General features: G+C 37.6%; 1 protein-coding gene and 1 non-coding gene across 3 annotated transcripts in view; both read right to left on the bottom strand.

The window, feature by feature from the left end:
* Window positions 1-26686, bottom strand: part of BMPR2 (bone morphogenetic protein receptor type 2) — a 124452-nt gene that overhangs the window by 74640 nt on the left and 23126 nt on the right. Inside the window, exon 1 of one of the 2 annotated variants that reach the window (XM_054699994.1) lies at window positions 4375-4504. The exons of the other annotated variant lie outside the window; for it this stretch is intronic. Coding sequence (XP_054555969.1) covers window positions 4375-4489 — 115 coding nt within the window. The 5' untranslated portion in view covers window positions 4490-4504. Of the gene's footprint in view, window positions 1-4374; window positions 4505-26686 lie in introns of those variants that run through there. 2 annotated transcript variants of the gene reach the window in all.
* LOC119256396 (U6 spliceosomal RNA) lies at window positions 26494-26600 on the bottom strand. The gene has a single exon (XR_005127736.1). It is a non-coding gene; the product is annotated as a U6 spliceosomal RNA (small nuclear RNA).

Below are 26686 nucleotides of genomic sequence, written 5' to 3'. Positions count from 1 at the left end.
GAATTCTCTCACTATACATTAAACTCCAAGTTAAATTTTTTTGTACAAAATTATGTTTGTGTAGGGCCTCCCTGGTGGCGCAAGGGGTTAAGCACCGCACTATGAAGCAATCCACAACCTCTGCAGCACAAGTTTGGTCCCCGGCCAGCCAGGGAGAAACCCACATGGTGAGGCAGACCTCTCTTGCCTCACCTGCTGCTCCCCTCAGCAGTGTATTTCAGTCAGCCTGCCTATTCTGCTCCCCACTTTGTTCCTGGTGAATCCTCTCATCCCCTGCATCTCTGGCCTGTGCCCCAGCTCTTGTATGCATAAATAAATAAATCTTTTAAAAAAAAATTATGTTTGTGTAACTTGAAAGATACACACACACACAAAACCATACAAACAGAGAAATATAATTCTAACTGAATGATGTCTAATTCACTATGAAAATTATTTATTTTTGCTTTCAGAAATGGAAAAATTCCTTCCACAGCAGCGACAATTGTAGAGCAGCCATGGCTCTGCTCTACCCCATGGCCATGGCCTTAACAAGTGCCACAAGGTGACAAAGAAAGTGAGTAAGCTGAGACTCAGCTGCTGCCATGGGCGCCTTACCAAACACACCAAGATCAAACATGTCACGATCCATGAGGTGTGTGGCTTTGCCACAGTATGAGTGGAGAGCCTGGTGTTGCTCAAGGTCTCCAAAGACAAGTAGGCCCTCAAGTTCATCAAGAAATGGGTGGGGGCACACATCTGCACCAAGAGGAAGTGTGAGGAGTTGATCAATGTCCTGGCTGCCAATTAAACTCCAATAACGCTGTACTGAAAAAACAACAGTAAGACAACCAAACGCAAAAAAAAAAATCCCACTAAAAATATCTCTCATGTCCTAAATAAATTTACACACTATTTGGCCAATGACATTATGAGCATATATCCACAATATTCACATAGATACACAAGTTTATGTATACCTATGCTCCCAGATAGCTAAGAACATAAATTCTTGTTTTTTTTTTTTGGTGGGACCCTCGCCAGCGGCCGGGGATCGAACCGGTGCTGCAGAGGCTGCGGGCAGCCTCGCAGCCCAGCGCTCAACCGCTGCGCCACCAGGGGAGGCCCTAGAACATAAATTCTTAAGTCAGTCTTAGGCTTTTACTGTACCCAGCTATTCATTGATAAGTAAATTTCTACCAAAATACTTATTACACATATGTATATTTATAACATGATCTATTCTATTAATTTGGGTAGATGGAACTAAACTATAGTGTAGTACACAAAGCACTGAACTGAGAATCTAAAGAACAGGTCTCCTAATGACAGAAAGTTTTTACTTTGTTAAAATGCAATGGATCCAACTGTTAAAGTATCAATGTCTCATGATTTTCTTCTTATTTTCCCATCACACTAAATTACAGAAGGGACTTTTTTATCTTTCAGAGATGTTCTATATTTTGAAAAAATCTTTAAAAAATTAATTTTTTTAAACACCTCTTTTTATTTTAAAGACTTTTTAGTTTCAGGCTTTAAGTTCACAGCAAAACTGAAAGGTACAGGAGATTTCCTTTTTGTTCACAAACATTCACAGCCACTCTCACTATCCACATCCTCCAGCAGAGAGGTTCAATTGTTACAACAATGAATCGATACTGACACATCATAATCACCAAAAGTTACCTTAGGTTTCACTCGTGGTGTTGCCCAGTCTATGACTTAGACAAACACATAAGAAGATATGTATCCACCACTACAGTACCACGCACAGTAGTTTCCCTGTCTTAAAATTTTGGTTTCTTTTTTTGTTCTATTTTCTCATAGCATAAGTTTTCTTTTTTCTACTATATTTTTTACTGTTTAGCACTATAACCCATCTGTTGTTTCTTATATGTGTAATATGACGTGAGACTAACCTGCCTTATACCTGAGAAAAACTAACAACAAGCAAACCTCCCTCCCCTCCCCACAGATAAAAAGCCCCAACACCATATGTCATTGGTAATATCTCTGCCACTAATTAGGTTATAAGGATATTGAAACCAATTACATAAGTTCTCTAAGTTATAGTCTAGAAAACAAAAAAGGTGTTAAACCTCTTTAAGATCTCATATAACGCAACATCCAGGGTTATATAATTCTAAAACTTTCTTCAGAAGCATCAACTTTATTGCAAATGAATATACGAAGTAAAGATAACTTTATCTTTATTCTATGAATACAAGTTGAAACTCACTGAAAAAAACCTTTTTGAGAATTGTTTACCAAAACTTTAAGGAAATAAGCCACTTGAAATATTAAAGTCTTACAAAATTTTGCTGAGTAAAAGTTAAATATTATTGTAAATGACAAAAATAACAAAATCTAGACTGACCAAAAAAGGATATGGACAAAGATTAAAACTTTCTCTTAAGCAGTAACATTTTCAGTCGGAGTCATTTTAATCTCCAGAGGACATCTCACAATGTTTGAATACAATTTTAGCTGTTGGTAACCACTGACATCTGTGGGTAGAGGTCGGGGATTCTACAATAAAATCTTAAAATGCACTACACTTCTCCACTAAAAAAAAACTATCCAGCACAAGACATAAATAGTGCCAAGGTAGAAAAAAATCCAGTTCTTCTGAGATAGTAGCAAAGATATACCAACAACAGAAATATGGCCTATTTGGAAATACAAGTAAATAACACAGTCATATTCTTTCTCTTACCAATGTGGTAAAACCTTTCTTTATATGTGATACACCCAGGAATTTAGAATATCAACCACTAGGATGACTATAATGAAATGACAATAAAAAATGTTTCCAAGGGGCCTCCCTGGTTGCCCAGGGGGTTAAGATGCAACCTATGAAGCTATCCACAACCACTGCAACACAAGTTCAATCCCCAGCCAGGGAGCTACCCACATGGCGCAGCAGACCTCTCCTGACTCGCCTGCTGCTCCCCTGAGCAGTGTATTTCAGTCAATCTGCCTGTTCTGTTTCCTACTCTGTCTCTGGTGAGTCCTCTCATCCCCCACACTTCAGGCCTGTACCCCAGTTCTTGTATGCATAAATAAATAAATCTTTTTAAAAAGTGCTTCCAAGAATGTAGAGAAATTAGAACCTTTATATATTGCGGTGGGGAATATATAATGGTGCATTCACTTTGAAAAACAATCTGGCAGTTCCTCAAAAGATTAAACATAGAATTACCATACAATGGAGCAGTTACTCTCCTAGATATGTACCCAAGGGAACTGATAACATACATCCACCACATAAAACCTTGTATACAAATGTTCATAGCGGCATTACTCATCAGACAAGAAACTAGAAAACAACCCAAATCTTTATCAACTGATGAATGGATAAATAAAATGTGATCAAGTCATACAATGAATCATTACATAATAAAAAGAAATGGAGTACTCGCAGAATCTCTAATAAGCCCAAGTAGTCAAGCAATCCTGAGAAAGAACAAAATTAGAGGCCTCACATGTCCTCATTACAAGACATTACAAAATGATTATATTCTTTCATTTATTCTTTGATTACAAAACATTCTTTAAAAATAATTTTAAACAATAGCACTGGCATAAAAACAGATATAGACTAATAGAACAGAATAGTGAGCCTAGTTGAAAACCCTCACATACCTAGTCAAATAATCTTTGACAAGTGTGCCAAGCTACACAATGGGAAAAGGACAGTATTTTCAATGAATGATGCTGAAAAAAAACAGATATTCAAACAAAAAAGAAGTTGGACTCTTCATTATTTTACACTCTATACAAAAATTAACTGAAATTATTACGCTCCTAGAAGAAAATATGTGGGAAAAGCATCATGACACAGGATTTGTCAATGATGTCATGGCTATGAACTTCTGCTCAGCAAGTAAACCACCAAAAGTGAAAAGGCAATCTACAGAATGGGAGAAAATATTTGATAAGACAGTAATATCCAAAATATGCAATAAATTGAGCCAACATAGCTCAATTTAAAATAATCCAGGGCCTCCCTGGTGGCGCACGGGATTAAGCACAGTACTATGAAGCAATCCATGGCCTCTGAAGCATGAGTTCAATTCTCCGGCCGGGCAGGGAGCAGCCCAAATGGCGCAGTAGACCTCTCCTGTTGCGCTCAGTGCTCCCCTCAGCAGTGTGTTTCCTCCATCTGCCTGTTCTTTTCCCCACTCTGTCTCTGGTGAATCCTCTCACCCCACCCTCTGCACCTCTGGCCTGTATCCCAGCTCTTGTATGCATAAATAAATAAATCTTTAAAATGAATAAATAAACTTAAAAATGGGCAAAGGATTTGAATAATTTTTCCAAAGGAGATAGATACATGGACAATAAGCATATAAAAAGATGCTCAACATCACTAATCATCAGAAAAAAGCAAACCAGGGCCTCGCAGGTGGTGCAGTGGTTGAGCGCTGGGTTGCAAAGCTGCCCACGGCCTCCGCGGTGCCGGTTCGATCCCCAGCTGCCCCTGGGCCACCAGAGGAGGGTCCCACATGGCGTGCAGACCTCTCCTGCCGCCCGCTGCTCCCCTCAGCAGTGTACTTCAGTCCTTCTGCCTGTTCTGCTCCCCGCTCTGGCTCTGGGGAATTCTCTCACTCTCCCGCGCTTCGGACTGTACCCAGTGCATGTATAAACAAAACAAACAAACAAACAAATAAATAAATAAAAACATGCCTCTGTTAAAAAAAAAAGAAAGAAAAAAGAAAAAAGAAAACCAAAATGTAAGATATCAAAGTGTAGGATATCACCTTACACTCATTAGGAAGACCACTATCAAAAGAAACCCAAACACCTTTAACATCTAACAGTATTATAAACCAATATTACCTTAGTAAAGAAAAATACAAATTTTAAAAAACACAACAGAAAAAAATAATGTTCCCAAAGACATGGAATACTTGAAACTCTTACTCATTGTTGGTAGAAATGTAAAATGATCCAGTCACCATGGAGAAAAGTAGAGTGGCTCCTCAAAAAATGTGAAATAGTACTACCATATGACCCACTAATAATATTCTAGATATATATCCACAGAATTGAAAACAGAATCTCAACTATTTGCACACCCATTATATTAGTTAGCCTGTGCTGTTGTAACAAAATACCACAGAGGTTGGGTGTCTTAAACAACCAAAATTTATTTCTCACAGTTCCGAAGGCTAGTAGTCCAATATTAAGGTACCAGCCAGTGGGGTTCTCTAGTGAGGGCTCTCTTCCTGGTTGGACACAGCCATCTTCTTGTCAAGTCTGTATATAACAGGGGGCCTCCCTGGTGGAGCAAGGGGTTAAAGCAGCGTACTATGAAGCAATCCGCAGCCTCTGCAGCATGAGTCTGATTCCTGGCCAGCCAGGGAGCATCCCACATGGTGAGGCAGACATCTCCTGTCTCATCAGCTGCTCCCCTCAGCAGTGTATTTCAGTCAGTCTGCCTGTTCTGTTCCCCACTTTGTCTCTGGTGAATCCTCTCACCCCCCACATCTCTGGCCTGCACTCCAGCTCTTAAATGCATAAATAAATAAATCTTTAAAAAAAAAAAAGTCTGCATGTAACAGAGTTCTGATGTCTCTTTCTCTTCTAATAAGGACAACAGTACTACTGGACATGACACTAATCTTTATCACCTCCATACCTGTCCTATTTTCAAATATAACAAACAACACTGGGTAAGGATTCAATGTAGGAATTTGAGGTGGGGGGGTGGGACACAATTCATTCCACAGCACCTGTGTTCATTGCAGCATTATTCATAATTGCCAAAAAGTGTAGGCAAGTGTAGGTAAACAGAAAATGAAAATGTGATATATACTTACAATAGAGTATTATTCAGCCTTGAAAAAAAGAAAAAGAAATCCTGACATATACTGTCACCAGGATAAGCCTTGAGGACAATACTCTACGGAAAACAGCCACAAAATAACTCTATAATGCCATTTATAAAAGGTACTTAAAATAGCCAAACTTAGAGAAAAAGAATGTAGACTGGTAGTTGGTCAGGAATTAGGTGAAGGAGTGGGGAGGTGCTATTTTGTGGGTTTAATGTTTTAGTCACAAAGGACAAAGGAGCTCTGTGGATCTGTTACACAATGATGTGCATGTTAGTTGCATACTTAAAAATTGTTGGGAGAGTAAATTTTATTTTACGTGTTTTTCACCACCAAAGGGAGGAAGGAAGGAGAGGGAGGGAGGGATAGGCAACTAATACATGCTATAACATGGAAGAACATGATGTCACACAAGACCACAAATTATTGGGTTGTCAGATAAGTCATGATGTATTTTCCTATGTTTTTCAAACAAAATGCATCATGACTTCTCCAACAACCTAATATATGATCTCATTTATATAAAATGTCCAGAATAGGTACAGTTTAAATACCAGTTAAATACCAGTGTGTCGGGTCTCCCCGGTGGCACAGCGGTTGAACACTGGGTTGCAAAGCTGCCCACAGCCTCTGCAGCGCCAGTTCAATCCCCGGATGCTCCCCGGCCACCGGAGTAGGGTCCCGCATGGCGCGCAGACCTCTCCTGCCACCCACTGCTCCTCTCAGCAGTGTACTTCGGTCCTTCTGCCTGCTCTGCTCCCTGCTCTGGCTCTGGTGAGTTCTCTCACCCTCCCATGCTTCTGACTGTAGCCAGTGCTTGTATGAATAAATAAATAAATAAATAAATAAATAAATAAATAAATAAATAAATCAATCAATCAATCTTTAGGGGGAAAAAAAGAGAGCAGAGAAAATAGTAAACAAATTAAAAAAAAAAAATACCAGTGTGTCAATGGAATAAAACATCAATGTATAGGCCAACTTCAAATGATTGGTAAGAAATACTTCATTACCTGATGCTAAATATTACTTTTCTATAGATATGTGACTATGGACTACCTTTGCAATCTGAAAATTAACAATATTTAAAACTGTAAAATGAAAACAAATTCTAAAGGAATTTTCTAAGCCTTTAAGAAGCTATCTTTTCCTGAAAAGAAAGAGAAAGAAACTAACATGTGATTTTAAATCTACTATATTTGGGGCCTCCCTGGTCACCTACAGGTTAAGTCTCAGCATTATCACCACTACTGCCTGAGATTGATCCCTGGCCAGGGAGCTAACCCACATATGGTGCAGCAGACCTCTCCTGTCACCTACTGTTCCCTTTAGCAGTACATTTCAGTAATCTACCTGTTCTGCTCTCCACTATGTCTCTGGTAAATCCTCTCACCCTGCCCCCATACCTCTGGCCTACACCAGTTCTTCTACACATAAATAAATCTTTAAAAATATATAAATTTACTATATTGTATTGCATAATGCGTTATTTTATATAATTTTATAAACTTTTTTTAATTTTATAAACTTCGATGACAAAAATCCTGCAGTGATAATTACACATGTAAGTATTATAAGTGTATGTATTTATATATCTAAAATAAGTACAGGGCCTCCCCGGTGGTGAAGCAGGTTGAGTGCAGTGCTGTGAAGCCGTCCACAGCCTCTTCAGCATGGGTTCGATTCCCGGCCAGCCAGCGAGAATCCCACATGGCTTGGCAGACCTCTCCAGTCATGCCTGCTGCTCCCCTCAGCAGTGTATTTCTGTCTTCTGCCTGTTCTGCTCCCTGCTTTGTCTCTGGTGAATCCTCTCACCCTCCCACGCTTCTGGCCTGTACCCCAGCTTTTCTATAAAAATTAATAAATCTTTAAAAAAATTAAAAAATTTAAAAAGTACATATATAATACTTATATATAAAGAGAATACCTCTGGAATGATTTAAGAAACTGATAACAATGGTTATCTTGAAATACGAAGACAAAGAATTAGGGTTCTGGAGTGGGGAAAAGTCAGTCAAAATTAGGAATGAGAAGTCCTATGTATGCACCTGTCTGACCTAAATAACCTATCACCAATCTTATTCTATAATGAATTTCACTTAGCTCATTCAACAACTCTTAAAAAATCTTAATAGTCAATGTCCAAGATATAAAAAAAAAAACTGTCTCTCCTCTCAAGAAAATATAATCTAATGGCAAAGACAATCATGTAAACAGTAAATCAAAAAACAAGAAGGATTTAACAATTCTTTCAACAAATACTGAAAATTGCCATGGACTGGGCCTCCCCGGTGGCTCAGCAGGTTGAGCGCAGTGCTGTGAAGCTGTCTGCAGCCTCCGCAGTGCCAGTTCAATTCCTGGCCGGCCAGGGAGCCACCCACATGGCGTGGCAGACCTCTCCTGTCTCGCCTGCTGCTCTCCTCAGCAGTGTATTTCAGTCAATCTGCCTGTTCTGCTCCCTGCTCTGTCTCTGGTGAATTCTCTCACCCTCCTGCGCCTCTGGCTTGTACCCTAGTGCTTGTATAAACAAATAAATCTTAAAAAAAAGAAAAAAGAGAAAATTGCCTTGGACTAAAGTGTAGCCTTCCCTCATCCAAAAAAAAAAAAGTGTATCTTATGAAATTCAATGTAACCCCCAATGGGTTGAAGACAGAGTTTTTAGGAGATAATTAATGTTAAGTGAGTTCATAAGGATGGGGTCCAAATCCAATAGCACTGGTGGCCTTATAAGGAGGTGGGGTGGGGGGGTGCAGGGGGGGAAGGAAATTTCCCTTCCTCTTCACATGCATACACTTCAAGTTCAAGCCATCCAGGCACAGAGTGAGAAGGCAGCTGCCCACAAGTCTGGAAGAGACAACTAACTCATCAGAACCAGACCACACTGGCCCTCTAACTTCTATCCACTAGAACTGTGGGAAAATTAATTTCTGTTGTTTAAGCCACCCATCAATGGTATTTTGTTATGGCAGCCCAAGCAGATTAATAAATATCTATTGTTCCAGACACTATACTAGGGACTAGAGTAAAAAAGAGATCCATCCTCAATTTAAGAATAAAACTCTCAAGGACCCCACTATCTAATAGGTGAGAGAAGCAAAGGACATTTAACCGCAATGTGGTAAAATGCTCTACTAGAAGAAAAGAAAGAAAGAAAGGAAAAAAAAAAAAAAAAAAGGACTCAGACAAGCCTAACACTGCCTCATCACTCTAGGGAATGTCAAGGAATATTTTTAAATGTCCACATCACAGAAATCTAGTTTAAGCTGAATTGTGATAGATAAATAGGGATTCATACGGCAGACTAAGAGAGAAGGAGATTCCAAGCAGGGGGAAATTCCAAAAGCAAAAGGTTGGAGAGAACTTGTTAGGTTCCAGTAACCAGAAATAGTTCAGTGTTGCTGGAATGCAGAATGGGAAAGGGAAAGTAGTAGGAAATGATGCTAAAAATGTAAGCAGGAACCAGATGATGGATGTGCCATGATAAGAAGTTTGAACCTCATTTTGTGGGCCACAGAGAACCACTGAAGAATTTTAATCAGGGGAATAAAACGAACAGATTTGTATTTAGGAAAGCACCCTGGCAGAGTATGAAAAAGAGATTGGGGGAGGGAGAGAAGAGAGGCATTGTACCAGTTAGAAAGCTATTGCAATGATCCAGAAAGAGAAATGATAAAGGCAGCAACTGAGAGAAATAAAAAGAAGGGAAAGAATTTGAGAAATATCAGGTTGTCTGAAAAGCCATGATGCATTTTTTCTGTTTTTCAAGAGCAAATGTGATATGACTTTTCCAATAACCCAGTATTTTTTTTTTAAAGATTTATTTTATGCATACAAGAACTGGAATATAGGCCAGAGGTGTGGGGGGTGAGAGGATTCACCAGAGACAGAATGGGGAGCAGAACAGGTGGATCAACTGAAATACATTGCTGAGGAGAGCAGCAGGCACAAGAGAGAGGTCTGCTCTGCCCCATGGGTTAGGTCCCTGGCCAGGGATCAAACTCATGCTGCAGTGGCTGGTGTTAGCTTGATAGCACTGTGTCTTTAACCACTGAGCCACCAGAGAGGTCCAACCCAAAATTTTTGAGGCCAAATGGAATAAGAATAGGCTTTAATGCAATGCAAAAAAAAAAAAATTGGCATTTAACCTTGCACTAAGTATTTAGCCTCATCAAACTTTAGTTCCCTCATCTGTATAATGGGAACGAGAAAAAAATCCCTTAAAGGCTATTCTAAGTAACAGTTAAGAAAATAACTTCTGTATGCTACATATGCTTATAGTTGTTTCTAACTAATGTCAGATAATTTCCTTAAAATGAGAGGGTTTCAGTGTCTAGTTGGAATCGCTGGTGAAAGCAGGAACAGAAGTTATGGGAATAATCAAGAATAAAAGAACAGCCCTATATTTGTGGCTTAGGCAGTGGTGTAAGGAGTGGTATTGATAACTTAGACAGGAAATAAAGGGAAATGCAATCTTGGAAGGAAAAGCACCATGATAGAAGTAAATAAAATGCTATGGACAGATGCAAAAATTTCCGGTTTGTGGCATGAGGTAAGATGATCTGTGAAGGACCCAAAAAAAATCATACTTCAAGAAAAACATGAACTGAACCCAGGAATAGGAACTACAAATTGTTGAATTCTGACAAAGGGGGTGGAGGGAGAGGAAAGTGTGTATGAGGTAAGGAGTAACTGTAAAAGGTTAAGATTAGTAAAGTAAATGTTATAATCTGTCCTATAAACTTTGATGTGCAGATAGGAGACAGCTAAGTTATTATACTCGTAAAAAAATGACATGTAATTAATGTGGTTTTGGAGTTTGGAGCGCGGGGTCCAAAACCCACATCATAATTACACCTAGGGAAAATTAGATTGTCCAAAATATGGAAGAGTTGTAGTAGAAATAGGAAGCCGGGAAGTGGTTGAAATAGCAAAAACTATGTTTTATGATGATGCAATGGAGGCAATAACAAAATAGAGAAATGCTGTATCTGCTGCAAATATGAAAATGGAAATAAACATGCAAGTAAAGAAATTAACTACCTCAGAGAAATGATATTATAGGAATGAAAGTTTTGGCTGTACAAGCTCTTTTTTTGCCTGAATCTCTCTTGCCTGAAGAAATCTGATACCCTCCTTATGGTTTCTACACCTCCTCTCATAATCCTGTCTTTATCAAAAAAAAAAAAGCGCTTTTATTTTTTGAAATCAGTAACACATGCACGTAGTAATTTAAAGCTATGCCAAGACATATAATTACGTCTCCCTTCATTCTTAGTCCCAAAGGTCTTTACTTCATTTCTGTATTGGTCAAAATAAACTAGATTGTGAGCATAACAATCCCAAAATCTCAGTGGTTTCCGGAAATAAAGATTTCTTTCTTGTTCTTGCTCAGAGTTGAACTGGTCACTAAGAAGCTCTGCAAATCTGAGTAACTCAGAGCCTGAGGGATGTTACTTCTAGCCACAGCATTTAATTGTTAATGTCAGACCCTCCAGAACTTTTTTATCCCATTTCTAGCATTTCATTCATTAAATGTTTCACTTTTCAGATGTTATTAACCATCCAGGTTTCCTATTTTGTGAATTGCCTTTCCCATTTTCCCTCTGAATTGTTACTTTTTAAAGGTGCTTTTCCTATTTTTGGATAATAACCCTTACTTGTTGCAAATATCTTTCTCAATCTGTAGCTCTTTTTTCCCTACTTTGTGATGTCTCATGTTGTACAGAACATTTAAATTTAATGTAATTTAAATTTATTAATTTTCTTTTTTTCTGTGCTTTTAAAATAAATCCCCTTTTCTAAACAAAGGTCATAAAGACATGTTTTCTTCAGGATTTTCACATGTAGACGATTCTTTTCTGCATATAACATAGATAACACTTTTGCATCATTTCCATTGGCCCTTTTCTCTCTCTCCCCCCCCTTTCACCCTCCCCCCTCTCTCTCTCAACTTGAGTTTCCAGATTTAGATATCTTATTTGTTCCTTATATTGTTTCCTAGCTCACACTGAACACCTCTTTAACATATTTTCAGGTACTTCCCTCTTGATATATATTCCTATTCTTAGTCTAAAACTAGATTTTTTAATGGCATTTTGAGACTTCAACCCTGCAAAGATACTGGGAGATCTTGGTGATAGGGGTGTCTTCATTTTCATATTCCTTAAGTCCACAGTTTATAAAAAAAGAAATATTAGATCCAAGAAGCAGTTGTTGTTCTTTTTTTCTTCTTTCTTTCTTTTTTTGGACCCCTTTCAAGGAAAAAGAACCATGGCTTCTGAGAAGGACTCTGTTCCTAATTTACGTGGTCATGTTCTCCACTGCCACCTTCTGATCCCAGTTTGGTTAGGCACATGCCAAAGCAAACTTCCCTTTACCCAAGATGGCAAACTTGTTTTTGCACCTAGGCATGTTATTTTTTTTATAATATTACAACTATCGGGGCTAGCTGGGCTAGCTGGGCTGTGAAGCTGCCCTCAGCCTCTGCAGCGCCAGTTCGATCCCCGGCCACCGGCAAGGGTCCCACATGGCGCAGCAGACCTCTCCTGTCACCCACTGCTCCCCTCAACAGTGTATTTCGTCGGTCTGCCTGTTCTGCTCCCCACTCTGGGTCTGGTGAATTCTCTCACCCACCCACGCTTCTGACTGTACCCAGTGCTTGTATAAATAAATAAATCTTTAAAAAAATAAAATAAAATAAAATAAAAAACATATAATATTACAACTATCAATACTGCTTCAGGGCTAGAGATCACATAGAAAATCATGACATTAGAGACAGCTTGGCTAATACTCTGAGTTATCCTGGTGCTCACATTTTTGTTGCTATCTCTCTGTTAAATCTAGTTCCCCATCTTTATTATTTCATAACAATATACAAACTTGGGCCTCCCTGGTGGCCAAGGGGTTAAGTCTCAGCACTATCAATACTGCCACCTGAATTCAATCCCTAGCCAGACAGCTACCCACACGGTCCAGCAGACCTCTCCTGTCTCACCTGCTGCTCTCCTCAGCAGTGTATTTCAATGTATTTCAGGATCTACCTGTTCTGCTCCCCACTCTGTCTCTAGTGAAGCCTCTTACCCCTACCCCCTCACCACTGGTCTGCACCCCAATTCTTCTACAAAAACCCAAAATCTTTAAAAAAAAAAAATATATATATATATATATACACAAACTTCATTATTGATCAGATACTGTTGGTAGAAATGGCAACTTGTAGAACTCTAGTATTTCAAACTAGCTACAGGATAAGCTAAATAGTAGCTGTTGTTGATGCTTTCTGCTTATTAAAGTGAATTTAAAGAAAACATTTAATGAACTGTAAAATGACAGTGCATTTTATTGACTGTATATTCAACTTTCAAACACTTTAATTCTTTCCTTGTCCCACCTCACACACAAAAACATCAACAATTACTCCCACTCCTGTTTTCCTGACACTTACGAATCTTAATGCAACTGTCTTTTCTTTTTTTAGAGGGGGAGAGAAGGGGAAATATCTTACCTGTGGTTGAATTCTGGTGCCACTCATCTCTCTATATCCAAATTCCCTACAATTCCTCTCCTCTAATCACCTCTCAAGCTTAAGTCATAAAAAATGTTTAAAACCTTGTTTAAAAAGTGGCAGTTTTACTAACAGATAGTATAAAAAGTGCTAAAAGTATTAGTTATATACATTTAAGATTCTAGGGGTAACTTTCAGTGATAGGTAACTGTACATCTATAGCTATCTCACTGCCTACTTAAAAAAAAATACTTTTTTTTAAAAAATGAAGCATAGTAATTTTTTTCTCCTAAATTGAGCCTCACTTAAAAAAAAACAAAAACAGTTATTTAACATTGCCTTAGAAGCTCTTCATCCTTCTATAGATGTTTTCATACTCCAGGCAGGATGTGTAGAGTTATAAATGCATATTCAGGAATGTTAGGAGGCACATTCTCTACTTAAATCCAGAAGTCTTAATTGGAAGCAATGTTAGAAAGGAGCCTGGATATAAGACAAAGCAACAAAAATCTGCTGAATTTCTATAAATAAATTACTATCATTAATCATGCTATTCTAATTTCATAAAGATATTCCATTCAAGTTTAATTTTGCAATTGCTCAATATTTCTTTGGATATATGTATTTTGAATATATGCTAGACCATCTATCATTAGATTAGTAACAACACATACACACACAGTTGATTTTCACATGTTCTATAAAGTCACTGCAAATATGGAATTAGCAAGTACTAAACTCCTAGGAGAAATACAGGATTAGATACCTGCAGCATCTGGTTCTAATATTTTCATCAACTGATCAATACATAATGTTGTTGATACACTGATCTGAGTGTTAAGTTCTCCAAGGAGGTAGCCATTGCCATATAAGGGGTCATCATTCTAGCCACACTCTCCACCCTTTTTGTGCAGTGAGGCTACTAAAGAATCAAGATTGGCAAATCCCACCCATCCCATCCAAGGTGACTGGCCTTGCTGGTAGGGTTCTGTTGGTACAATTTATCCCTGACCCCAGGAAAAGTGGCATAGCCTGAACCCCTGGGCCCAAGAAGCTGCTGCTGCTAGCTAGTATAGATGACTGCATGGCCAAGGACTGCATGGCCACCCTGGACAACTTTGCCAAAGTCACCTGATGCCGCTTCTAAGACCTACAGCTGTATCACCCCTCACCTCTAGAAAGAGATGGTGTTCACCAATTGTGGGAAAGACACTTTGAGGTTATGCAAATATCCTGTTTTTCACCATACTTTCATCCCCTAATTTTAGCATCCATTGATTGGTTCTGCCCTGCAATAAAAACCTGTGTAATTTTGCTAATGATGATTTTTTATTTATTTATTTATTTATTTTTAAGATTTTATTTATTTATACAAGAACTGGGGTACAGGTCAGAGGCACGGGAGGGTGAGAGAATTCACGAGAGAGAGCAGGGAGCAGAACAGGCAGAGGGACCAAAGACACCGCTGAGTGGAGCAGCAGGCGAGACAGGAGAGGTCTGCCATGCCATGTGGGTTTCTCCCTGGCCGTCCGGGAATCGAACTCATGCTGCAGAGGCTGCGGACAGCTTCACAGCACAGCGCTCAACCTGCTGCGCCACTGGGGAGGCCCCTAATGATGATTTTTTTATATCCATCATTGATTACACATTTACTAATTGGAATTCTCCTGTTTAAAAAATAGTTGTGCACCTTAACGTTGCTTTGAACTTAAAACTGCTCTAAAATAAAGTTTTTATAACTAAAAAATAAAGTGGTCCCTTCTCTCTATTTGTTTATATTAGTATGAAATAATGAATATTTATTTTATTATATGGATTCTCATTTAATACCATCATTATTTATTTTGTACCAGTTTTGGCCAATGAAAGTGCCTTCAAGTTGGTTGTATCATTCTAACACAACCCCCTCCCCCATTATTTTTTGAGCACTTCCTTATTTTCTGAAACCATTAAAAGTTCATCTTTATTATCCTGCCCCAGCCCTGGTATAAATCATTTCTCTTAGGTTCCTTTCATTGCAGAATGTTACTCAGAAACCAAGATCTAGACAGTAGTGTGTTCATTACTACTATAGTGCCATTACTTCTAAGTTCTCTCAGTGAAGTTAATAACCCAGCTCTAATTATCCACATGTTAACTTATTTGTTCAATACAAGTATACAGCTAAATAGGATTGTTAACTCTATATAGTAGTAACTGCTAATTAGTATTCAAAAGTGCTAAGCTTTGCCTCTATGAGGGAAAAAAAACTTACTGACTTTAATATTTGTATTTATTTTTCATGTAGCATTATGGTTTTTCTAAGTAACCTAGGCTAATTCTTTATAGCTCTGATTCCCTTCAATGTGATTAGTAATTCGTAATACAGTTAAGTTTATTTCTTATTATTTATATACATTGCTGAGTTCTCTCCACATTCTGATTGATCTGAGTGATTTAAATTTGGAGTCACTTATCTGTTTTAATGAACATTTAAGAAGAGTGCTTGTTTTGTTTTTTAACTAAAGAATGGGAATGGGAAGAAAAGTCATTATCTCCCTTGACAAAGAAACACTCACAATGTTCCTGATATTAATGAATGATTTCAAGACATTCCAGACATGTCCAGACATAGGACACTCCATCCCAGTACTCTAAAATAAAAACACAATACAAAGTAGATAAAGAGATAAAAAGAAACAAAAAAAAAACCTCATACAATCATTGTTTGATGCTTTACCCTGTGTTTCTAAGATAGTTCAAGTGGAATGTGAAATAAAAACATGAGTAGACTTCCTGTTTCCTTGTAGGTCCTACGCCCTATTTCCGGCTTCTTTCAAATTTCAAAGAAGGAAGACTGATTACAGTGCCTGAAAATTCCTAATGTAATTAATTCTAATGCTTACAAGAATCTAAATTTTATTTTAAAAACACTTACCATATTCATTTTCTTTGCCAGGCACAGTGCAAAGTAGTTTATATACAATTACTTAACTAAATTAGCGCTTTTGCATTCTCTTCACATTTTGATTGTTCTGAAAGAGTTATTTAAGTTTGGAGTCACATATCTGTTTTAATGAACATTTAAGAAGAGCACTTGTTTTGTTTTTTCACTAATGAATGGACTGGGAAGAACAGTCATTAATTCAGCTATGGTTCACCCTGATTTGTTTCCTCCCTAGATTTTATACAAATGAAATCAACATCTGGTGATAATGAAAAGCTAACAACAAAAATTTGTTGAGAACAATCTTTTGTGACAAATTTATTTGAGGTACAAATGACATAGAATATTACATTAATTTCAGGTGCACATTATTCGACATCTATCTATCTATATGTATATTGCAAAATGATCACCAAAACAAATCTAGTCAATATCTGTCATCCTATATAGTTAACAAAAATATTTTTTCTTGTTATGAGAATTTTAAAATCTACTCCAAGGGAAGCAATTTAACCTGCCAGTATAGAAAGTTGGTTATCGTTAGAGCTAAGAAGCAGCCATAGATAAATGGTTTCTGTGAGGAAATGAGCATATGAAATTATTTTGCCATGGAAAACTAAAAAGAAATTTTAAAGCACTTCAGAGAAGGCATTTTTATAAGACAACCCACAAACTTTCAGACATCAAGACTTAGCCATTAGATCTTTCAACATTTTTACCCATCATCCCAGATATAATCACAGTCAAGGTTTACATATTATATTATACAATACAGAGATTTATCTTAACCCTCTGTGTTTTCTTTATGAAATCCTGAATTAAAAGAAGCTCAATGCACCCCAAAAGCACTAGTTGCACAAGTCTGTGGCAGAATACAATGTGAATAGTTACATACACTTTATTAAGAAGTACCTGAACTAGATGAATCACACAAATATTTACAATAACCCACACTATGCCCCAAACAGAAAAAATATAAGCATGTAGAATAACGACTGGACAGGACTGCTCAGGTATACTAATCTAGACCTCAACCACTACTTCTATCAATTACAGCATCACCACAGCTTTAAGTTTATTAGGCCAATAGACCATTCTTGCTATCCCTGCGTAACAACCAAGACACAAAAGTAATAAGGTGAAATACTTGAATTACCAAGTCATAACTTCTAACATGTACCTAACTCCAAGTTGATAAACTCAAGATAGCCTAATGATTTCTGACACAGAGTTTTATTCATTGATGCTTAACGTTGCATGGTTTCAATTTAAAACCAGGGTCAAACTGTAATGGATTCATTAGCTATATCTAGAGAGCAATTTTAATTTGCTAAAAATATTCCACACTCATGAAAGTATGCTCATATCCCAGAAAACAGAACAGTGAGACTCCTGTTCTGACCTGTTCCTTAGATTCCTATTAAATAATTTATTACAGTGCAAATGGTTAATAGCATATAATCAATTCCTTAACTCATTGGTTACAACCTGTGGAACTTCTAGCCATGATCTACAAAAGGACTAGCAAGTTCTCAGGAAAAAAAACAGTCTCTTCCCAGTCATAGCATACAAAGAAATTTTTATGAATTCTCATCCAGGTAGGAGGGTGCTGATAACCCTAACTGGTCACAAGTTAGGGTTTTTTTGTTTGGAACAGAAAAGGAATACTTTTTACTCCTATTAACTTGCCTGTTTTAGACAACCATTTATGCTGAATATGACATATTAGGGAAGTAAAGGGCCTCCCTGGTGGCGCAAGGGGTTAAGATGCAACCTATGAAGCTATCCTCAGCCACTGCAGCACGAGTTCAATCCCCGGCCAGGGAGGTACCCACATGGCGCAGCAGACCTCTCCTGTCTTGCCTGCGGCAACTCTCAGGAGTGTGTTTCAGTCAGTCTGCCTGTTCTGTTCCCCACTGTCTCTGGTGAGTCCTCTCACCTCCTGCATCTCTGGCCTGTACACCAGCTCTTGTATGCATAAATAAATAAATCTTCAAAAAAAAAAAAAAAAGAAGAGAAGGTAAAGACAGGACAACTGATACTTGTCAGTGCATCCTCAGTGCATTCATCAGTAAACCAAATGTAGAATATGTACTGATATTACTTAAGAAGTAAAATAAAAACAACAGGGTAAGTTTTGTACAGTGTTTCTACAGTTTGGTAAAAACTACACATACAAGCTTAAGCTATAAAACATGATCGTGCAGGGCCTCTCAGGCGGCGCAGTGGGTTGAGCGCAGTGCTGTGAAGCTGTCCGCAGCCTCTGCAGCACGGGTTTGATTCCAGGCCAGGCAGGAAGATCTGCACATGGCCCGGGAGACCTCTCCTGTCTCACCCACTGCTCCCCTCAGCAGTGCTTTCGGTCCATCTGCCTGTTCTGTTCTCCATTCTATCTCTGGTGAATCCTCTCACCCTCCCAGATCTCTGGCCTGTACTCCAGTTTTTGTATGCATGCATGAATAAATAAATCTTTTGAAAAATAAAATAAAAAGGAGGAAAAAAATCTGATTGTGTAATTTCAGTGATTCCACAAATGAGTTAAATATTCTTATATTTGCAATTTATATTGCATTGCAAAATATACTGCATTGCAAAATACAAAAATGAATGGTAAAATTTATGCTGATCATTTAAAATGACATTAAGTGCTAAATCTTATAAATGCTTTAACAAGTAAAAGAACCACAGAAGAAAGGAAAAAGCTGTATATTTCAGTATCTTTAATAACACTTTTTCCATACTTTTTGAACAAAGTAGCCCATATTCTCATTTTGCTCCAAGTCTCACAAATTATGTACTAGCCTGCTAATATTCAAACTTTCCATGTCTGGACTTGTAATGAATAAAACTATCAGAGCAGAGGAAATGACAGAACAGTTAAATTATACTAACTACTGTATCTGATTCAAGTTTCAGAACTACATTAGTGTCCAATTTATAGTATAATAAGAAAAAACTGGGATCAAAGCTCTCAATGGAGTTCAATAAGTATCAAGACTTAGTCTGATTTGATAAAACAGAGCAAGGGAGGAAAGGTAACAGTCCTTGACACACCTGGAATCCTAACAGTCTTTTTCTACTTTATTAGAACTATTAAGTAAAAATTTTGACCAAAAATCAAGTTCTATAAAATATATGTCTACTAGTAGTTCTATGAAATATATGCCTAACAATGCATGCAATAACAGAAATATTAAAACATAACAGGTCAATTCCTAAGTTAATATCCAAAAAATCTGCAAAGCCAGATATGAGTATCTTTTTACAGTTAGAAAGGGCTTCAAGTTCAACTTTTAATTTTATTTTTAAATATTTTTAATGGATTGTCTTTCTTTTTTTTAAGATTTATTTTATTATTTATGCATACAAGAACTGGGGTGTAGGCCAGAGGTAGGGTACTGTGTGATAGGATTCACCAGAGACAGAGTAAGGAGCAGAACAAGGAGACTGACTGAAATATACTGCTAAGGGGAGCAGCAAGCGAGACACAAGAGGTCTGCTGTGCCATGTGGGTTAGCTCCCTGGCTGGGTATTGAATTCAGGCCACAATGGCTGGGATAGAACTCATGGAGCAGTGGCTGGTGATAGCTTGATAGTGCTGAGACTTTAGTCCCTGCACCACCAGGAAGGCCCTCAACTTTTCATTTTATTTTTTTTAAGATTTATTTATTCATGCATACAAGAACTGGGATACAGGCCAGAGGTGTGGGGGGAAGGGAGGGGGTGTGTGAGAGAGGATTCACCAGAGACAAAGTGGGGAACAGAACAGGCAGACTGATTGAAATATACTACTGAGGGGGGCAGCAGGCCAATCAGGAGAGGTCTGCTGCACCATGTGGGTAGCTCCCTGGCTAGGGATCAAACTCATGCTGCAGCAGCTGCAGATAGCTTCATAGGTTGCAGCTTAACCCTTGCGCCTCCAGGAAGGCTCTCAACTTTTCATTTTAAAAGAAAAAAAACTGAGTTCTAGAAAAGTTAAGTGACTTACCAAGCTCACAAAGTTAAAATGCAAATCCAGACATTTTGGGCTTCAATGTCCTTATTTGACTAATGCACTACAGTAAATTAATTGAAAACAGTTTGCAGGATTGTTAAACCAAGTTAAAACACTTTTACATTCCACATTTAATTTTCCATAAATAGAAAGCAGTTGTAAACTCTGATATTGAAAAAAGATCAAGAAAGTGTTAAAAAAAAAAAAGAAGAAGAAAGAAAGTGTAAGATAGGGGCCTCCTAGGTGGCACACAGGTTAAAGTATCAGCACAATGAGGCTATCACCAGCCACTGTGGGATAAGTTTGATGCCCAGCCAGAAAGCTAACCCACGTGGTGCAGCAGACCTCTCCTGTCTCTCCCGCTGCTCCCCTCAGCAGTGTATTTCATCAGATCTACCTGTTCTGCTCCCTGCTCTGTCCCAAGTGATCCTCTTGTGCCCCCCCCCGCCTACACCCCAGCTCTTGTATGCATAAATAAATAAAATAAATCTTTAAAAAAAAAGAAAGTGGTGACATATCCTAGAGCTAGGGCATAGTTCCCTAGGAAAACAACCCTGGCCAGTGTTCAAAGGCGGTGTGAAACTACAGTCCAGGCAAGAAACCTAGGACTGCTGAAATAAAAGGACCACAAACTGGGTGGCTTAAATAACAGAAAATTATATTCTCTCCATTCTGGAGGCTAAAAACCTGAGATCAAGGTTGGTACTTTCTGAGTATTATGAGGAATATCTGTTCAAAGCCTCTCTTAGTTTCTGGTGATTTCCTGGCAATCTATGACATTCTTGGCTTATAGAACTCTACCTTCGTATTCCAAGTTGCTCTCCTATGTATGTGTCTGTATCCAAATATTCCCCTTTATGTAAAGACACCAGTAATATTCAAGTAGAGGATCACCTTACTCTTTTGATACCACACCAAAATCTGAAGGAGCCTTTTTTTTTAAATTGTGGCAACACTGGTTTACAACTAAAAAGCATCTGATTTTCAATTTCTTAATAGTTACAAAGTGGAATTAGAAAACATACTGATGAACTTTTCATACTATTGTAAAATCCATTGGTCTACGTTGCCATTTGAAACAATCTTTTTACTCATGCATAATTTTATAACATCACATACTGGTCATCTGAAAAACACTGGTTCATTGAAGCTGATGTCATTATACGCTATCCAAAAAAAAAATTCACATTTGTTAATATCACCACTAGTCTCATTTAGAAAAGTCTTTAAACATTAACCTCCTGTTGAGGAATATTATTTTCCTAAATTCTTATTTTTCACTTTGAAAGTTCAGATTTTATCACTGGCAATAAATTTTGTCAGCAGAAAATGTCTGCAAAAGTCTGAATAACCATTGTTTATTTGTTGTTCTTTAAAGTTAAAATGGTATTCCATGGAAAGCAGTCAATTCTGCTCTCAATTCAATCACACAAGTACTTTTTTGCTCAAAACAAACATCATAGCTTGGAATGCAACAGAAATATTTGTACTTCCCATTTTGCCACACAAACTATTCAAAGGACTAGATGTAATAAAAATAATGATTTTTATTGCTTCAACTGAGGATATCCTTAAGTATAATTGACTTTTTGTTTGCTTTTTATTTTTTTTTTATTTTTTTTTTTTTAATAGAGGCATGTTTTATTTATTTATTTGTTTGTTTTGTTTATACATGCACTGGGCACAGTCAGAAGCGCGGGAGGGCGAGAGAACTCACCAGAGCCAGAGCGGGAAGCAGAGCAGGCAGAAGGACCGAAGTACACCGCTGAGGGGAGCAGCGGGCGGCAGGAGAGGTCCGCGCGCCATGTGGGACCCTCCTCGGGTGGCCAGGGAGCAGCCGGGGATCGAACCGGCGCCGCAGAGGCCGCGGGCAGCTTCGCAACCCAACGCTCAACCGCTGCGCCACCAGGGAGGCCCTTGTTTGCTTTTTAAATGCAATTTTTTAGTGATGAAAACTCATATAGTTTGTGGTGTCAGGGCTCGGATGTGCTTTGACAGTAGTTACCCACTATTGCTTTTGCACCATTAGTGCAAATATAAACATCATCATTATGAAAAGCAAATAATATCTTAGAACTATTATGAAAATGTTTGACCTTGCAGATCCCCTGAAAGAGTCTTAGTGCCTCCCCAGAGGTCCATAAATCATACTTTTAGTACCACTGAATTAATGTAGTACTCATGTACTATAGTGCAGATATCATTATCTATATGAAATTTCTTTCTCCTTTGTTTAAGTGCTCATCCACTTACTTAACACATGTTTTGCAAGCACGCGCACATACACACTCTCTTTCTGGTCAACTGAAGTAATGTTAGTGAAGTAAATGTATAATACAGATAAAACACCAAATTATCTTCTTTTGTGCAATGTCTAATCAAATTACTCATATCTACCTTTTTTTAAGATTTATTTATTTATACAAAAACTGGGGTACAGGTCAGAGGCACGGGAGGGTGAGAGAATTCACCAGAGACAGAGAGGGGAACAGAACAAGCAGACGGACTGAGAGGAGCAGCAGGAGAGGCAGGAGAGGTCTGCAGGGTATCTCCCCGGCCAGCAGGGAATCGAATCCACACTGCAGAGGCTGCAGACAGCTTCACAGGGCGGCACTCAACCGGCTGCACCACTGGGGTGACCCAAATTACTCATATCTACTTTTAAAGATACTAAAAATCAAAATGTTCAACAGTTTTCTACACATACACTTAAGTTATAATCTTACATACACAAATATTTTTAATTAAAATCCTTGATTCTCTGAACTATAACCTCGAAAAAAGAAACATACCTAGTTTAAAATTGTATCACCAATATTTGTTCATTTGTTAAACAAATACTGTCAGTTCTACCAGATAATGAGTTATAAAACCTGGTATCTCGTGAAAGGGAAAATTTTAGCTCTTAAATTATTTTTTTTTTAAAGATTTATTTATTTATTTATACAAGCACTGGGTACAGTCAGAAGCGCGGGAGGGTGAGAGAATTCACCAGAGCCAGAGCGGGGAGCAAAGCAGCCAGAAGGTCCCACATGGTGCGCAGACCTCTCCTGCCGCCCGCTGCTCCCTTCAGCAGTGTACTTCGGTCCTTCTGCCTGTTCTGCTACCCACTCCGGCTCTGGTGAATTCTCTCACCCTCCCGCACTTCTGACTGTACCCAGTGCTTGTATAAATAAATAAATAAATAAATCTTTGGGGGGGGGGGAACAACTCTATTTCTAATCACAATAATTATAAGACTTAGAAATTTGGCAAAAAAAATTACATACCACAGATATGTAACAAATAGAAAGTAAAGGTTCCTAACATCTCACTCTTAAGTGACTGGATAGCCACATAAACATTGAATAAGTAAAATGGGAATAGACTCAAATTTTTAAAAATAAAAACAAATCTGAACAGTAAGACGACCCTAGTAGAACCTACTTTCTCACAATGAATGGAACAGTAACTTCCTAGAGGTATCTTTTTTTTTTTAAGTTTTTTTTTTTTTTTTAAGATTTATTTATTTTACTTATACAAGCACTGGGTACAGTCAGAAGCACGGGAGGGTGAGAGAATTCACCAGAGCCGGAGCGGAGAGTGGAACAGGCAGAATGACGAAGTACACTGCTGAGGGGAGCAGCGGGCGGCAGGAGAGGTCTGCACGCCATGTGGGACCCTCGCCCGGCAGCTGGGGATCGAACTGGCGCTGCAGAGGCTGCGGGCAGCTTCGCAACCCAGCGCTCAACCACTGCGCCACTGGGGAGGCCCCTAGAGGTGTCATTTCTAATCAGATTTCTAATTTAAATTAAAAAAAAAAAACATTAGTTTGTTCAAAATGATCGAATGTAATGCCCCAAAGTAGGAAAGCTATTGTAGAAAAGTTTTTCAGTGCTTTAAAAGCTTACATTAATTCTAAAAGTCTGCTAAACCCATTTAACACAATAAATACATACGTTACTGTGTAAAAAAAAAAGTCTATACTGCCTCCCTCTCCCACCTCACTCTTTTTCCCACCTGCTCCTCTTGGGGCTCAGAAAAGGCTGGGGGTCTTGACCAACTGAATGTCTGGCTATAATCCAATATTAGCTTAATGAAGTTCTGGCATTACAGCCTTCCCCTAAAAGAAAGGGCCTACAGGCAAAACTGTGCTAACAATAGAGCTCTTTACAAAAAAAAAAAACAAAAAACAAAAAAAACACTCTTAAATCCTTTTTGCTACGTATTGAGGTTAAGCAATCATTGTAATTTCCAACATTTTATTTCATCGTAATTACAGAACAATTCTAACTGGAAAACGCTGATATTCTTGAAATCATCCAGCAACAAAAATGAAATTATATTTATTTGTTAAGATGTTGGATTAATTACTATATTGAGATGCCATGGTTGCTACTATATGATCCCTTAATCTGGCATATCAACAAATTTTTGTATACTGTATACATTAAAGATTAACATTTTGTCTCACCTTTTTGCTTTAACAATAAAACTCAAAAAACACTACTCATTTATAGCAACCTAAAATGTCACATAGAGATTAATCATCCTATTCACTTACACCACAGAAAACATTTGCTAAATAATATATATTTAGTAAATTATTGAGGTTATACATTAGCAACCTATATAGAAGATGAAGTCATTTTAATTGGCATGCAAAACTTGATGTGGCCTTACTGAAAAAAAGCTCCAAATTTCATTAACAAAACCAAGTCAATCATGCCTGTTCTTATTTCAAAATATCTTTTCCTTGAAATACTTCAGCAAAGTTCTTAGTATACTTTAAAAGTTTGTATCAGCCACAAGGAAAAAATGCACCCACTGTAATGAAAAACATCTAGAACCAATAAAAAAGAAAAAAAGTTTAATTCACTCTGAGAACTGTTTCTTTCAACTATTGCTACCACTTGCCATCCAACTTTACGATTACAGAAAGGGGAACATAAGATTTAGATAGTGCTGGCAATCTTTACCAAGTTCCCCTCACTCACTACTGTTAAATTGGGTGGCAAGCAAACAAGAGATATTTGCATACTTCATAGGTTGAGTGACACTAGCTGAAAGAAAGCTGTCAACCTTTGCCTAGCTTAGATAATAGGAACGTTATAAGTGTTCATTTTATTGTATGCCCTCCCCTACAATTTGGAATTTTTTGGTCGTGTACATGTATTATTTTGTGCCAGCTATATTTTATTAAGTTACTAGTTTTTATCTAAATCAAGCATAATTTAGGAGAGTTCAAAATGCAGTATCAGAATCAAATATAAAAGTAGAATTGAAAGAAAAAGTTTGAATTGATGCATGGAAAAAACACACACAAAAAAAATAAAAAATAAGCTTCACAATTAGTAGCAAAACTAAAAATTAAGAGCATTTCCAGTAATAAAGTTCAAGATTGTTAAGTTATGAGCTATTCAGTGAATTTATTTTGAAACCCAAGCCTAAGGAACATTTGTTAGAAAAATCACAATTTAGAAATAAATACAAAATTAAAAATTTTCATTAGGTATAATATAACCATTATGTTCATTAACCACGAAAAACAGCAATGTGTGCTAGTATTATTATCCTCTACTAAATGTAAAACCATGTCCTCTGTTAGTACTCTAAAAAGAACTTATTTTTTAATCAAGGCATAGTTAAAGTCTGTATATCATTCAACCTGAATCTAATTCTGTAGTCAATGAATACTATATTAAACATTAGCTAAAGTCACTGGGTGGCTGAGTAAAGGCAGTGTATTCTGTATTTTACAGTTTCATTAAATATCCTTTTAACCTAAGTGGAAAGAGGAAAAGAAACTGTACATTAGGAAGAACAGCCTGCTCAGCAGTAACAGTGGAAAAAAAAAAATTACAAGAGAATTTGATCTCCTGGTTGTACTTGAAATAGCACAGGAAAGTCTAGCTGATAGCAAAGAAAGTACTGGGGTTTCCTTCTTTGGTCTTTAAGCAAATGCTGATAAAACCATTCTTAATTGTGTAATAATCATGCTCAATAATGTCAATTTTACCAATGAATGATACTTTACAAAATAAAGAGGACATGTATATTGTACTAAAGGTCCTCAAGCCTTTATATGAATTCCTTATAATCAAGTATGTATGTGTGTTTCTTAATCTTTCAACAAATACTTACTGAGCAGCAATGTCTACCAGTTCCCGGGATTGACAAAGTCCTTGCCGTCATGGGCTTATTAGGATTTAGCAGAATCCCAGTACATAGGCTCAGGTTAGGTGATAGTGCAATGAAAGGTACAAAGGACAAGGAAGAGAAATGCTTCACAAATTTGCCTCTCATCCTTGTGCAGAGGCCATGCTGATTTTCTCTGTGTCATTCCAATTTGAGTATATATGATGCTGAAGTAAGCACCCAAATGTGGTGATCATTTTTCCATATGCAATTATAAATCTATAATAACGAACATTTGGCTAGCATATTCACATGTTTAATTATAT

Source organism: Talpa occidentalis, unplaced genomic scaffold (genome assembly GCF_014898055.3).
Source record: "Talpa occidentalis isolate TD23 unplaced genomic scaffold, MPIMG_talOcc4v2.1 talOcc4.3, whole genome shotgun sequence".
Taxonomy (NCBI): domain Eukaryota; kingdom Metazoa; phylum Chordata; class Mammalia; order Eulipotyphla; family Talpidae; genus Talpa; species Talpa occidentalis.
Note: the sequence above shows the minus strand (reverse complement) of the source record. Positions and strands in the feature narration are given on the sequence as shown.